We start from the raw sequence: 16,553 nt of genomic DNA on the forward strand, positions 1-16,553 counted from the left end.
AACTTAAGATAGCACATCTGTACCAGTAGGAGGAGACAATATTGATGTTCTATTTAGTTTTCAGGCACCTTGAACTAAAACAACTCAGTTGTCGAGCATCTGAAAGATTGTATAACAGTATATAATTCACACACTAGCTCCTGTACAATGCATAAAAAAGGCTAACTATTTAACCAACAAATGACTTTGGTATCAAATATAATGAAATATGCACTGCCTTTAATCATCATGTAAAAAAGACAACCACTTCACTTCTATCAACAACAGCATCTTCATTTATTTTTCCAAAAACATTTAAAAAAATAAAAAATAAACTATGGAAAGAAATTGATCGAACAAAATATATTTGATTGTGTGTGTGTGGGGGACAAATCACATTATTTATAATTATGTTCTTCTACAACAATTTAACTGGAGTAATAATCCAAAAGAAGAAGGGAGGAGAGTCTAGGTGAAACAGCCAAAACGTCCTTTTGCTTGTAAGGCCACCATCCACAGGTCAAGTTATATAGAATATTTTTGTTTTTAAACGCATACATATACATTGACAACAGTGACACCTGCATTGAAAAATAAATGTAAAGTCTACATCAAATTTTGCACAAAACTAAACTCAGAACAGATACAGTCATACAGCTCTCATAGACCTGAACCTCCTGGCACCAGGGTGGAAAAGTGTACCTTCTTTCTTTTTGTTTCTCTTTACAAAGAACGTTTATTCACAGGATAACGCCGTTGTACCTTGGCACACTGCACGCACATAACAGACCATATGGACACAGTGTTATTTGATATGATGTTCTTGGTTACAAAGCATTCTGGGTGGTCTCGAGGACCCTTACAAAATGTAAAAAGGCAAATAGATAACCTTACAGCTTCAGAAATTGAAATGAAAAGATGAAAACCGTTCAGGAGGGAGTGAAGGGTGAGTGGGTAAAGAAACTGCTGGCTGAGTGAAGCCACTCATATCCACCACTGGGACAAAGTGGAAAAAAGCAGAAGGATTATTTCCTTTCACAGGGGATAGGCTGGAACAGGTAGAAAGGTATGTGCACAAAAAAAAAAGATGTTTAAAAAAAAAAAAAAAAAAAAGCTATAAATGTTAGGCCATGGTTTTTAGCTATTTATTTCTAAGGCTTTACTTATCAAAAAGTAACATCTCTTTCCTGTTTATTTCCTATTCTGCACAGCATGCTCTAATTCACAGTAAACTTTCCATCACAATATACATTGTGTCATTCAAGTGTTGTGGCATTGGATACTTCCCAAATGACGTATTTCAATGGCTTTAGTCTCATTCTTAAGCAAGAATGAAGAAAATAGAAATGGAAATCTTGTCTATTGAGTTTGTTGGCCCAAGCAGGTGTCACATTCAAACCTAAAAATGCCTATAGCACAGCAGTTTCATCCCGAAGCCACGCCCACATCCTAAAGATTGAGTAAAAGCTATACAGAAGAAATAACTGGGGAAACGTGTTTATTGACAATTGTGTGATATCTAATATCTCAAGCATTTACTGGGTCTGGCTGAACTGACTCAAGCATTTCCTACCTCTCTTCTCCCACCAGGAGGAGCTACTCTGAGTTTCAGGGCACTGTAGGGCTGAACTCACTGCATAGGCAATTCCCTGAACATGCCCCAGGTCAAACAACATTCCCTGTTAGTGCCCACCACTCATATTACTAGGTCCTGGTGCTCAGAATCAGAGATGGAAGAAGAAGCGAGACATCCCACTCCCTCATTTTTTTCTGATTACATTAGTCAATGAAGTAGACCAGACCCAGCTGCTATCTATCGTATTGGTGTCTATGGGAGATCCACCCTGTTAAGCAGACTGAAACTGACAATTTTTCGATGGTAAACGGCCTGAGTGAACAATCTTCATGAATCCAACATCTCTGCTCAGAATCGCATGATACAGTCGAAACAAGGAACCCATAAGATGGAGGCATTTATTTATAATAAAAAAAAAAGAAGAGATGTTTATGTTCTCAAATGTGATGTCACTGAAGAAAAAGTTTTACACTATGTTATTTCACTTTGTGGCCCCGTCCAGACATCACAGTCATATGTGAATTTCTGCTGCATTCAGAACCGGGAACTCAGAAATCTCAGACTTTAGAGCATTCAAGACAATAGGGAACTCATAAAAATAAAATAAAATAAAAGCTCAGACTGGGAAAAATAGTTTTGAGCGGTCATCCAACTCATACATTCAGAGTCGGGAACTCTGGCCTCTTTCTAGAGCGCCAACTTTCAGAGTGGAAGATCACAGACATCAGGATTTGACATTGTTTCCCCCCCCCCCCAGAGTTCACAGTTGTCTTGAAAGCACCAAAAGTCATCCTTAGTTTTTCACACCAATGTGGCCCAATTTAGCACATGATCAGACAGCTCTGCATGGACAGGAAGCTGCAGGGGATAATGCCATGACAGTTGTGTGGTTTCCTGTCAGGCTATGTTCCCTGTCAATCTAACATTGTCTTGTCTGGTGAACATGCATGGTCATATGTGCAAGACAATATAGTATAGTGCGATATGTTCACTAAGCACAAGCTACTGCTATGTACAAACACCTATGAGATACTTCTCATATTCAGAATAAAGACAAAAAAGCCTCAATGAGCTACAGCAACGTATCGCATGACATCAGTCAAACCCAGCAAATAACAGAGCAAAGAGCGCTTTTTAAAACTGGTAAGTGAGATTAAGAGTAAATTAAGCAGATTAGTTTTAAAAAGTCATCCAGAACACAGGAGGGCAGTACATACCAAAGGTAATAAGGCTAAGACACATTCATACAGGACAAACATGCAGAACTGAAACCTAGCAGCCATTCAGATCATAGGAGCAAAAAATATATATAAAAGAAAAATTGAATAATAAAACAGAATTTACCAAGAGAGAGAATGTGTGACAGTTCTACAGTACCGTGTACCCTGTTTGTTTCTCAGATAAGTGGACCCTGACAAACTCACAAAATGGCCTCTGCCTGTGCTACTGCACTGCAGAGGACTGGTCTTTAAAATTGTTATTAGATTTAATTGACTATATGGAACTAAAAAGAGGTCATAAAATAATACAAACTTGCTAAATCAATCTAGCTCAGTATGGTTGACCTGAGAGTATGCTCTACAGCTTACAGTGAACTCTAGCTTCTCTAACGATATGTTTATCTTAGCATATGGTCCTTACACCTGTTGCATCAAAAGGGTGCACATTTTTCAGAAAAATAAACAAGAAAACAATAATGTTGTCCTCAAAAAGCCAGCAAAAACGTACCACTGGTTTGTGAAGAAGCAGTTTGGTCACAATCAACAAACAATTTCAAAGAGAAATAAAACATAAAAATCTGTATTTTTACTAAAACCAAATTAAAGGAATAAACATCCCACTAAATAAAATGTTAAGCAACAGGGGGCGTGACTGGCCAGTCATAGTGGGTCTTCCATGGTGTGGAGAGAGAGCGCACAAGAGCGCTGAGTGCACCCCTCATATGACACATGCTCTTTACGACGTGTTGGAGATGGAGAAGAGGGTTTGGGGGTGAGAAGGGAGATACTATTAAGGATACTGATGACCTGCAAAACAACTACCCAAAACTAACTCTGACCTCAACCAATTCTGAAATTAAATGTCGGTTTGCAGGTCAGGAGTGTCCGTATAGCCTTTCCCGTGGGAGAATGGATGGGACACAGACAGGCAGGCGTGGCTACGCAGTCTTTGTTATGTTCTCTCCCTCCTTGGCGGTCCAAAGCTCCTTGTGCTGCTTGCGGCCAAAGCCCTCGTCATAGTTTCCTTTGCTCTTGAAGAGTTGCTGGTAGTGTGGCTTGCAGTAGAAATCACCCGAGAGGGCAGCAAATGTGCCCAGGCTGCAGGGAGAGGGAAGGGAGGGGTAGAATATAAAGAAAGAGTAACACAGTTTGGTTTGGAGTGAGTGAGTGAGTCTCACCTGAGTTTGGTGTTGCAGTGTTTGCAGCAGAAACAGGCAGAGTGGAATATCAGGTTGTTAGCCACCAATCTCTCCATGGGGTAGACTGTCTTCTCACATGACGAGCACACCTCCCTCGGCGTCTTGAAGCTGAAGGACTACGCACATGAACAAAAACCACACCGTTACTATGGCTTCAAATGTGGTGTTTCAATGGATAAATGATGCATCATCTCAACTTGCTCAGTTATCTATAACCAATCTATCGAAATGAGTTGCTGTTGAGAGAGTATGTGACAACATATACTCTTATATAAACTGAAGTTCCATTATGTATGATGTTTAAATGACATCTGAGTAAAGGTCAGTAGGGGTGGGAGACACTGGGCTCGACAGACAAGTAATGGAGAAGGATAGTGATTAAAAGATAATGGCCTGCTGGGTTGAAACAGGGACAAAGGAGGAGGATGGAGTGATAATGGAGGTATATTTACTTTGGAGCGCTGGACAGGTTTATCTTCAGGGGCATTTCTGTTGTCCTGGAATAGAAATATGAGTAAACCTCAGTACTTTCCTAGTTAGTGTTATTACAACAGAAGTAGAAGCATGATCAGGATTTCCCCTGTTATATTGAAAATACCATGACCATAATATCCCTCTTTCATCTCAGTAGTTTCCCCTTTCCCGCTCTCTCCCTCCCTGCAGCTCCATCTGTCAGTGTACTGTACACCCCGGAGACTAGGTCAGCTACCTTCTGTCTGGACATGTGAGCAGGTACACTGAACACACAATCACAGGGTAGCACAACTATTTCAAATATTAACCCTAAAGGTGATATTATGGACATCCTTAGGAGACTCAACTTGCACACAGCACGGCTGTTTAAGAAAGCAATCAGTGCCAGTGTTACACTACATCACGAATCTGGAATTCTGATGTACTACTTTGAGTCAATAAAAAAAAGCAGTTGTTACAACAGTACAGTGTGTGAGAGCTTGGCCTTAACAGAGCGGTCCATGCAGGTCTGTAGAACTAAAGGCCTTATGGAATGGAGGGCTCTGTCTCATTTCTCTACTCGTGGCTCCAAAGTCCTATGCTCTGATACAAACATGCATCCATTGACTTCCTGCTTCAACTTAACTCTACAGAGAGACCCTGAACACTCCTTCAATCCATGACAACTGCATGATACCGTACACAAACAAGTTACTTTCAACATACACAAATGTGGACTCCTAGACCGTACTGTTGGCACTGACTCCCTGTCAAAACCCATGAGGTATCATTTTGTCTGCCATATTGCCAACAGATGTTGTCCTAGCAGATCATTGTGGTGTGGCTTAGAGTCGGTTTGAAACTAGGTCACAAAAAAGTCAACGTCCACAGGGCAGACAGGGGTCAAGCAATAGGTCAAAGGTGCCTAGGTCTCAGCTGTCACACTTGGCTCCCAACACACCTGGTGAAGAACTATACTTTAAAGCTCTGTGACCATCGGCCTTCAGCAGTTTCTCCACATTGACGTCCACGGCCATGCCCTGAAGCAGGACTAGCAGGTCAATTAGCAGACAGACCGACACATTCAGACACACGCATGTAGGCAGACACAGTGAAAAGGCTGTGTCCGCTTGTGTGCAGGCAGAACTGCTCTCTGGGAAAGTCCACTGCAGACATCTCTAAAACTCTGGCTGTTATGTAAGGAGATTGGGGGTAGTGGTGGCGGAGGGGCTCCTCATTTGTCAGACAACTGTGCATTGCCACATTCTCGCTACAGCCCTTTCATGAAGCCTGTGCAGCTTCATGTGCAGCAGAAAGGAGGACATTTAGGCTACATGCATGTACACTGAAGGGGAGTGGACACACACCAAGCACTGATCCATGGGGATTTGGGTTGTTTACACCAAATCCAGCTCCTCATTGGGTCTGCTCAATTAGAATGCGTTGTAATGACCAGAAAAACTCAATTAAACTGGATGAAATAAAGTTGAGCCGTTACAAGCTGTTGAGAGTGAAACCCATCAGCCATTGATTCAATCAAATTGCAGCCATTAGGGTCAATGGAGAGCTCCCCAAAAGCCCTTACACATCATCTAGCATGTGCACAGATGAGATTACAGTTTGGGAATCCAATTTGTATTCTATTCAATTGTAATTTTTTGCATCAGAGTAACTATCGCCCACTCACTACTGAACCCTGATGTGAAAACCATGTCAGATATCTTTAAACTGAATGACTGAGGGAGGAAGCTGGGGTGTTGCCTCAGTTTGTGAGAACGGAATGATGGTCTGATGGAGGCACTGCAACTTCCTGTAGATGCAATCACAATCCTCGCCAAGTCTCCTTCATTCTCATATTTGGGTAGGGTACAGGGTGCACTGCTTGGTTGGCTGCATGGTAGCTAGCATGACAAAATCACTTCCTGTTGCAGCAAGAGAGCAGCCCCTTCTCTCCAACTTGTAACAGTGAGAGAAAGAACAGCCAGCACTGCTTAATGACTACATAAAAATCACTCACTGGTGAAAAGCAATAGCCCAATTCACCTAAGAAATCCTCCATATGTAACTGCAAGGTTCACCCAACGGGTGAACAAAAAGGGGAAACCATGTGAGTAACTCTCAACAGGAGCTTTATATTTCCTGTTATAGCACAGCACACAACGTACAGTACCTTACAGCAAAGTTGGTCAACAATTCAGGCTGCACAAGTTAAAATCTGCAGTCCAGAATTGCCATAGCCACTAAACAATAATGAAAACAGGATTAGGTGCCATGTCAATGGCAGGCACGTACATACAGTCAAACAAATCCTGGAAGGCTTCTACATGGCTGGTGCCATCGGTCTTCTTTTGCCTTATTTGTACATGAAGACACGCCACGCCACTGACTGGAGCTGACATTGTGGCAGGAAGTAGTGATGACACAGACTTTAAGAGTCCCTGTGGGGAGCCTGCTACAGCTAACTGCCACCCCACTGGGCTTACAGCACAGGCTGATTACAGCAGATAAGAACTACCACAGGGAATGATCAGTGCACTGACCAAACCTCTCCTTAAATGGTGAGAAGGACATTGCACATTGCGGTGTGCCAACTCTGCTCACAACTAAAGGTGCTCAAAAACAGTAGGCTAGATGCAGGTCTGCCCATTAGATTAACAATGTAATTCAATTGCAATTTGGTCTACCCATTTAGATTTGTTTGAAGTTGGAACCACTTAAGAAAGTCTCCCGCTAGATACTTCACTGATAGCCTATCTTTAGCAACATTCAAATTCAGTCTCTTACCCGTCATTTATTTACACTAAGCGGAAGAGACACCACATCTCTGTTTGAGTTTCAAGTAGGCTACACTTCATGTGTGATTCTTCTATGCAGACATTTGAAGAGTTGGGCCCTGCTGTGCTGCACCCACAGTCAGATCAGGTTGAGACTCTCCCTCTCTGCTGACGAGCCCCTAATCTCATTACAATGACAAATCCCATTGCCTGTTCCCCCAGAGCTCAGACCACCCCAACAATGGCAGGGGGTCTGGGGGTGACTCCACCCTGCCTTGAGTAGAGAGGTGAGAGGGGGCATGAACCAGGGGATGTCTGTTCAGGCCCAGGGAAACCACACTGGGGCTAGCTCTTCTCTAATAAATGTATTGAGGGAAGGGTTCGGAGCGTCAAGTACCTGCTATGATTACCATTTTAGACTTTGAAAAGGTCAGTGTTATAAACCAGACCCCTGTTCAATATTTGGGTATGTTTATACAGATATATCTGGCCTAAATCTGCCCCTTTTAGAAAGGTTACAGCAACAGTCAGGAATATTAAGTCATGGGACGTCAATGTCTCCATCTACAGTAGAAAGGCTAAGGGACTTTGTGCTGGTAAGTTTACTTACAACGTTTCACCCCAGGCTGTGTGACTGACACACACACCACACACCGAGCGAGAGATCACCCAGTGTTCTAACTAACGCACACATAGTATAATGAAGCTGGCCCTAGATGTTGAAAGAGGCCCCATGTTAACAGACGTCAGTGGCAATTAATTTCAGTTAGTCTCTCACTCTCATTTTATTTTTAGGACGCTGACCTGCGCCTGATCCCCTTAAGCGAGGGATGGAAAATAAACAGTAAAAATGCACTATGGAGAAAGGCTACACAAGTCTCTTAAAAAGGAAAGTTTCACCCAATTTGAATGTTATATTGTTTATGTGCATCCGAGTGATTGATTCCCTGGGTCATTTCATATTTTCATATGCATCTGAGTTGTTGGCGTTCAAGCAGGCAGAAATCCGTTCGGTATGACGTAGCACTGTGATAAAGTCGCTCACACTACACTGGAAGTTAATAGGAATAAGACTTAAATCGCAAAAACGTCTATCACACATGTCAGATTTCAACATTCGGGAGGATATATTTTCTCGAATGAGCCATTGATCATATTTTTGCGATATTCCTACATCGAGAAATGTGTAATTTAACAGAGGGTATAGCTAATTTTCCCTATTTGCCTGCCTCTTTAGTCCAGGGTGCATTGCATGGTGCGGTTGCCAGAGGTATTATAGAAAGGAGATAGGAATCCAATTAATTAAGGAACGTATAAACGCCCCACCCAGCAGACTGTCGACCAATTGCATTCATGTTGTCATGCTGCGTCACGCGGTTGCTAAACTAATTGTCACGCAATCCCTTCTCAAAGGCAGTGTACATGTCGAGAAACGTAGCTATATGTCCTCTAAAGTATGTAATGTCACGATTCCAAAGCTATACGATATTACAGATAATTTAACTTTCTATCTCACATCTCTGAAAAGATTTGTAGTACTGTACTTCTTGTTGAATAAATTCGTGGCAATTTTGGGGTTTTGAGCTAGCGCCCAAAAGACTCCCATTCACTCCTTGAAGAAGTGCGCTCCTTGTCCCAAAATCGCCCAGAATGCACCGCGCGGCCCATGGACAACGTTTCCCCATTTCCTCAAAAGTACTGTATATCTGCCGTTGTGAATGTCAGACTCCACTCTGAGGCACATCGATCTGCAGGTTGAACATGGTGAGATTGTAGACTCCTAAATTGATAGTGGAGTATGTTTAGGCGATTTCACAGCTAACTAGCTACTTTACATGCAGAGATTGTATTTGGTATGATCATTTGTAGCTACGTTTGCTAGCTAGCCAGCCAGCCCGCCCGCCCATAGAGAGCACTGCGGATTTTGTATTCGACTTGAGCTGCAACAGACTTCCACAACGATTTTCCATGTTGCTACCAACCTTACTAGAACGCCAAAATGAAAAATGTGTTTACAAAAATATTGTTCTCACTTAGTGTTATTTAACACCGTAAATTAAAAGGAATTAGTTGTTTTGGGTGGATTTTTCCTTTAAGCCGCACCCAATGACACACCAAAAAAGTTGCTTTTCCTTGACTACAAAGACATAATAATCCCCAGCAATTTAATAACTCAATTGAATGACAGTAGTAGTCCGAAGTGTCAAACGTGGCAATCATTTGAGATAACATATTGGCCAGTTCTCTTTACTTTTTCCATTCTTAGATTTTAGATTAGATTTTAATCATTTAGCAGACGCGCTTATCCAGAGCGACTTACAGTTAGCGAGTGCATACATTCTTCAGGGCATTTGCACTGCTCACAAAGAGAAAACAGCAGCTGTAGGGTACAAACAGACATATCATCCATCTCTCCTTGAGAGAATATGCAGAGACAGTAGGAACCATCAAAAACATACAGGCGGAGGTTGAGCATGTTGGTTTACAAAATGGGTTCTTTGGCAGTTGTCTTGAGGATTAACAATTAGATCTATTTCATTATCTAGGGATATCAGACGTCTTTACACAGATGGATGGTACTGGGGTGAGAAGGGAGAGTCAGCAGACGTTTCTGGTCACAGGTGGTTCTGAAACAAGGCCACTATGTCCAATGAACAAGCCTCAGCTAACAATTAAGTAAGGCAGTATTGAGGCTTTAAAACCACTAAATTAGCACATTTATTTCCAACCTCTGTCAGTTGATAAGTCTTTCTTCACGCGCACACGTCTGGGGAGGCCATTTCCTGTAAGGCTGCGGCGAGAGAGGTTGTCGTGACACGACTAGTGACAGAGAGCCTCAAGGCCATAATCACAGATGTGAAACCTGTCTAGGGAGGTCACAGCCCAGACGTCTGGGAGAAGAGCTTCATAGCTGAAAAACAGGGGTCACGATTGTCCAAGGAAAACATCTGAATAACATCTACTCTTAGCTTTCACACATTTTGACTGGCATAACCCAATATGTTACAGAAACACTGAATGGACCTCCCATTTCAAAAGGTGAATGAGCAATGTTTAATCTGGGATTTGAACCCACAAACTTTGGCTCGAGGTCAGCCTTTAACAACATTGCTTCTTACTGCCACATCTGCCAATCAACTGATGGAGCCAGCCACACAATGAACACAGCTTGATTCTGTTCCTCAACAAACGTCATTATAAAAGATAACAGAACTTGTTTGAGTTCATGCCGCCAATTAAAACCCCATGACCGTGCCAGGAACTAAAGCATGCGTTAAAAGCCTGAAGGCTCTACTGACTTTAGCGTGTAGGGACCCAGCGAGAGGCTGCTGATCATGCATTTACTTAAGTCACTCAAAAACATCCCTCAGCGTCAAACCTCAGAACTGATACGACGTTATCGCACAGAGAAGAGAAAGTTTCGCAACCAAAGCCTGTGGAGGGACAAGAATTCAGGAAGACATGCCCCATTATGTCGACCAAAACACATGCAAATCTGAAGTCTACCGTTCCATTGGAATTTCACAAAACATGGGCGATTTTAAAACTACAGCGCAAGATACCTTCTGCCCCCTTTGCCTGTTGTGTCAGGCTGTGTGACAGCAGAGGCAGGAGACAAAAGCGTGAAAAGTTACACCTATGCATCCCAAGATTTGAAAAGTGGGTGGCGTGTGATGCAGTAGGCATTCCTCAGTAAACTGGGTTGCCCACAGTATACACTGCACATGTAGACACTTCGCTGCTGTCATTCTGATTCCTGCTTGAGGGGAGGTTGCTGTGGAAAATGTTGAATTTTTTACTGGGCAGTGGGCACAGTTTGTCCTTGGGTCCTCCCAATGTGATTGCATTTGCTTGGTACTAGGCTGTAAGAACAGCCAATAGAAGGGTTATCTAACCGATGGAAACGTTTTAATGGTCTCGTTGAGTTTGCATCTAAAAAGTTTTTCACTACAACCATCTATCTATACAATAGTGCAGGTGTAAACAACACAATTAACAGTTAGTGCCCTTTAGGAAGTTTCTGTTTTCAAGGGGCTTCCGTGTCACAATAATAAAAACAGGAGCGGAAACGGCTGGGATAAATCCCATAATGCTGTGTGAATGAAGTCTTACATCCCGCCAGGGCATTAAAAACAACGATTATTGGATTATTTCTGTCATGTTTGTTTCTTTCCCTGACTATGGTTAATTGCTAGTAACTATATTTGGGACTTTTACCCAAGTGCTCTACATAATGACAATCAAAACTAAGAGTTTCAAATAACAAATTACATTCATTTTTAAAAAGCAATCTACGAGGCATGGCATTTGTAGGCATTTGTAGCTCCTGAGTGGCGCAGTGGTCTAAGGCACTGCATCGCAGTGCAAACTGTGCCACTAGAGATCCTGGTTCGAATCCAGGCTCTGTCGCAGCCGGCCGCGACCGGGAGACCCATGGGGCGGCGCACAATTGGCCCAGCGTCGTCCAGGGTAGGGGAGGGAATGGCCGGCAGGGATGTAGCTCAGTTGATAGAGCATGGCGTTTGCAACGCCAGGGTTGTGGGTTCGATTCCCACGGGGGGGCAAGTATTTAAAAAAAAAAAAATGTATTCACTAACTGTAAGTCGCTCTGGATAAGAGCGTCTGCTAAATGACTAAAATGTAAATGTAAATTTGTCATTATGCCATGTCTTAGTTTATCTTAGGTCAGGCTGTTGTTCAATGATACCCAGAATCAAAGACTGAGGTATCAAAAACTATGAATAATTTAACTGCGCCATTAGGCTAGCTAAAATGGCCATAACCAACTGGGCAGCTACCTACCTTTACTCATTCATAGTCCTATTCTATCTAGCACACATCAGCTGGATGCATCTCCCACTCACACCCTCCATTGATCTGCACCTTCTAAAACATACAGTACCTGAGGGTTCTCTTTTTGCACTTCCTGTCCAATGACGGTAGTATGGAATTGTTATCTACACCATTCCAACAGACCATTTCTGTGACCATTTGTAAATGGATCTGACACTATGGGGACCTAGCAGGTATGGAGGAAAGCTCAATGAAGTGCAGTTGGAGCTGTTCACTCAAATGTGTAAACATTTCCCATAGTGGTATGCACTATATGGTTACTTCAATTGGACCTGCAAGTAACGTAATGAACACATTTTACATTCTGTGACCAAACCCTTCCCTCTGACAGACAGAGGCAGTCTGTGTACCTTTGATGAGTCATTCGGCAAAGGTGCATATGGCTGTACAATGGAAATGCTTCAAGCAAACTGCAGGTGCAATTCTCATTGCAGCCTAGGTGTTTATTTTTTATATATATTTTTTATTTTACCTTTATTTAACTAGGCAAGTCAGTTAAGAACAAATTCTTATTTACAACGACGGCCTACACCGGCCAAACCCGGACGACGCTGGGCCAATTGTGCGCCGCCCTATGGGACTCCCAATCACGGCCGGTTGTGATACAACCTGGAATCGAACCAGGGGGGTCTGTAGTGCCTTACCCAGTGGCGCAGCGGTCTGTCAATACAAGTAGACAGTGTTGGAGCGTTCAATGTAGACAGTGAAACCAGCTTCTCTGGGCGCAGAAGTCAGTCACTCAGAACAAATGTCGTCTCGCCACAGAAGCTTGCGCCACAAATCTGACAGCATTGACGTTAATCTGTCTTCAAACCATGTGTCAATCCTCGGCGAACACTGGGCCAAAATTACAGACAACACACCGACAGATCCCCGGTCTGTCCCCACAAAGTGACGGTAAACGAAAATGACCATATGCCAAGGCTGTAATTATGGAGATGCTGCGTCTTGAATTGATATTGAGCTGGTTTGGCAAGACCGCAGATAGCGCTGAAAATGTGTACTCTAAGGTCTCAACTAGACAAACATGCGGGAATGGAAGAGAAGACAATTTGAAAGAGGTACTTTACCCACACTCCGCTAGTGCTGGGCCATGCTGCTACGGTCATGAGCTCGCAGGGAGACAGATAATTCACACGGGTGTTGTTACAATAAATCAATATATGATATAATTGGATGCATTTCAAGGCAAATACCGTTCACCATGACACAGCGTTGGCTTGCAATGATGCGGTCGCTCATTGCCTTCCAGTTCTAACAAACGCCTACTACACCAGAACCCCTTCCACAGCCCTTTATATAACAGGGGGGAGACGCCAGGTGCTGTGCACCAAATAATGGCTGGCATGATTAAGTAATACAGTACGTAGACATTAAGATTATCAGCCAACCAGCGCTTCTGAAGCCAAACTGGTTGATGCATATGATTGGCAGGCGTTACCTACATAATGGCAAAATATAAACATTTACACTATACACAGCCACAATCTGTTAAGAAAACCAACAAAGGGGGATGGACAGTGCACGTTTCTTTATCTGATTCTACATCAGAATGATTAAAACTAAAGTTAAACAATTGCACTTTATCCTAAATCATTAAATAAAATGTGACTGTTTAAAGCTTCACTTCAGGCAAAACATAATAAAACAAAGCCAGAACCACTATTGCGCTAGCTCGCCAGCTAACGTTAGCTACCAGTAAATATTTTTTGTTTGAGATAAGCTCATTGAGTGAAATGCTGGGTAGCGGCACAATGCCGTACATAATGCCGGAATGATTAATTAGCGTGCAACAAAGAATTGTCAGAGATGGCAAGTTGGCACAGTGCAATAAAATAGGGTTACATTGCACGTTTTTGCCCTATTTAACAGAACAGCAGAGTAACGTTATACATGAGTCATTACACACAAAAAAACGGGTTGGATGGCTAACAACCGTGGTAGCTAGCTAGCTAGCTAGCATCGACTGGACATCACCTCATCACAAAATGAGAGGGAGGGGGGAAGAGAGGGTTTGCTGTCTGCTGTCGCTAGCCATCTCTGTACAAGAAACGCGAGAAATGGGCGAGAAGCACTTACCATCTGTGTACTTTTGTCAACGTTTTAAATAGAAAGACAATTCGGTGCTCAATAGGCTGTGATCGATTGCTTTCTCATTCGTTTCCCCGATTTCTGCTGTCAGGATTCTTGCTACAGACCCGGCGAGTTACCTCAGCTTGGCTCTCACCCCTGCTCTTGTTTTTCAGGAGTCGTTTTTTTGGTGCTTTATATTAGCAGGATGTTGCACGCTATTGGTTCCAGTCCCCTCCCCCCACCCCCGCTCTCTTCCCCCTCCTCCCTCAACTGAAACGGTCATCGGTTCCCCATTACTTTTGTTTTCTGCATAGTTCTCAAATTCAGTAAATAAAGTAATTCTTAAGAAAAAGTGATAAAAAAAGATTAACAATGTTAATCAGGCTTAGGTTTCAAATAAAACAATTAACTGTCACACACATTAATATGCATACAGCATAACTAATTGTCCTCCCCTTTGCTGACAGGGTTTAAAAAAATGATTAACAACAAATCAATACAAAAAGTACATGGGGAAACACCGTTCGACCCTCATCTGCACATAGTCTGACTGCACTGACACTAATGTTTTTTGTGCTGCAAATGACAAAGAACCCAAAGTCTACAGTACATGTAACAAGTCTCAGCACACTCTTCTGTCCAAAGTCCAGTGACTGTGTAGGTGTTTGTCTGGGTGGGTAGATATGGAACACTCTTTTGCCCTGTGGCCCAGCAAAGAAATAGTTCCACATTTAAGAGGCTGAGACATTCTGCCAGACTCAAATAATTTGTAACAGTGCAAAGAATAGCACCCGCAAATCCTTAATTCCTGCTCAATTTAACTCACATTCACAGCACAAGTCTGTTATGCACAGTTTTGCCAACTGGCTTTGTGGTGGGAACCTATGTTTAAATATGACATACATGCAAAAGTTGATCATGATAATAGTAGCACTTAAAATACCATAAAAGCAATTGGTTGTGTATGGCAATTAAAAAAAGACGAAAGAGTGAAGTGTGGAATGGCTGTGTCGTTTGCGGCTGATGTCTTCATTAACTGTTAGGTCCATGTAAGTGCATGTTGTGGGGAGCCAGGGGTGACCCAGAGTCCAGTTATTGAAAACAGATGTTGAGAGGCCTTCATCACACTAGTGTTGGGTTTTATTTTTCTCATAATTGGATCTGTATGAGATGACTACCTTGGAAGGAATGCGTGATTAATGTGAGGAGCTGTTTAGGGAGTAGGGGGAGATAAGAACTTGTGTCTCAAAGTACTAGACCTCACTGCCTCTTTGTATTCTGTGAAACTGTCCTTGAACCTGGATACAGTGGATATTGTGTATTCTCGGTGCTGGCTCCGCAGGTTATCATAGCAACCATGTCTAGTAACAAATGGAGTGCCGAGGAGTTGGGCCCACCCCTGCGCCAACGGATTGGCTGAACCACACTCAGTCCTTTGCTCTGGTTGGCCAACAGAAGAGTACTTGAGAAATTTCTGTAAACAATAATTCTAGTTCTCTGTCGGCCCTGCGTGGTTTGTCAGTGAGCCCGTATACGAACCTTCATACTTATCATACAATACATTTTGCATATAATAAATTAAGCTTGGATTGAAGATCTCTTGATTCTTATTCCAATACCAGATTTGAATTACGCAATCTCAACACTAGAAAGAGAGAGGTGTGTGGGTCTGTAAGTGGGGGGTGGTGTTTAGGCTATTCTGTACTGAGAGAAAGGGGTTGGGGTTGTTACTCTTGAGACTGGAAAACACCTACCATCTAGTGGGGGGTTACTGTGATTGCATTAACGTTGTTGTTGGTGGTGTGGGATCATTTACCATCCATGTTTTAAACCAGAGCCCAGTGGCCTGTACACACATCACGTTCAGTATCAGACATACTGTACGCTCTAACTAACTGTTTTTGAGGAGACTCAGGTCTGAAGACCCTGCAGGTCTATGGCAATGCCTGCATTGCGTGTCCGCCACCTTTTTCCTGTCATCCATCCAGCTAGTGTTTCACTCTGTATTGGAATATTGAGGATTGCCATTAGTGCACCATTGACTATGAATCCTGCTAACCTGTAGACAGCACAGCAGTGGGGTGTCACTAAGGGTTTTGCTGGAGCCATCCAGTGCAGTGAGTGACTCACTACATCATCTGGTAGAAGTTGCAATCAGATGGTGTTAGAAGAGCCACGGCTCTTACTTCTTTGATGTCTCCCTGCACCACACGGATGGAGTCCATCAGGATATCTCTGGCCGGCCTCTCAATACTATGGCCTATTTATTGCCTTACCTCCATAACTTGCTACATTTGCACACACTGTATATATTTTTTATGTTGTATTTTTGACTTTGTTTTGTTTTACCCCATATGTAACTCTGTGTTGTTGTTTTTAAATCGCACTGCTTTGCTTTATCTTGGCCAGGTCGCAGTTGTAAATG

General features: G+C 42.8%; 1 protein-coding gene across 1 annotated transcript; it reads right to left on the reverse strand.

The window, feature by feature from the left end:
• Positions 1-199: 199 nt before the first annotated feature.
• Positions 200-14,332, reverse strand: LOC311103729 (LIM domain-containing protein 2-like). Its single transcript, XM_084145347.1, has 4 exons — positions 14,135-14,332; positions 4,427-4,471; positions 3,954-4,090; positions 200-3,873 (listed from the first exon to the last, which is right to left on the reverse strand). Exons 1-4 carry the CDS (start codon positions 14,135-14,137, stop codon positions 3,714-3,716), a joined length of 345 nt encoding a protein of 114 aa, XP_084001473.1. The 5' UTR covers positions 14,138-14,332; the 3' UTR covers positions 200-3,713.
• Positions 14,333-16,553: the final 2,221 nt, after the last annotated feature.

This window comes from Coregonus lavaretus (genome assembly GCF_964263955.1).
Source record: "Coregonus lavaretus genome assembly, chromosome: 2".
Taxonomy (NCBI): domain Eukaryota; kingdom Metazoa; phylum Chordata; class Actinopteri; order Salmoniformes; family Salmonidae; genus Coregonus; species Coregonus lavaretus.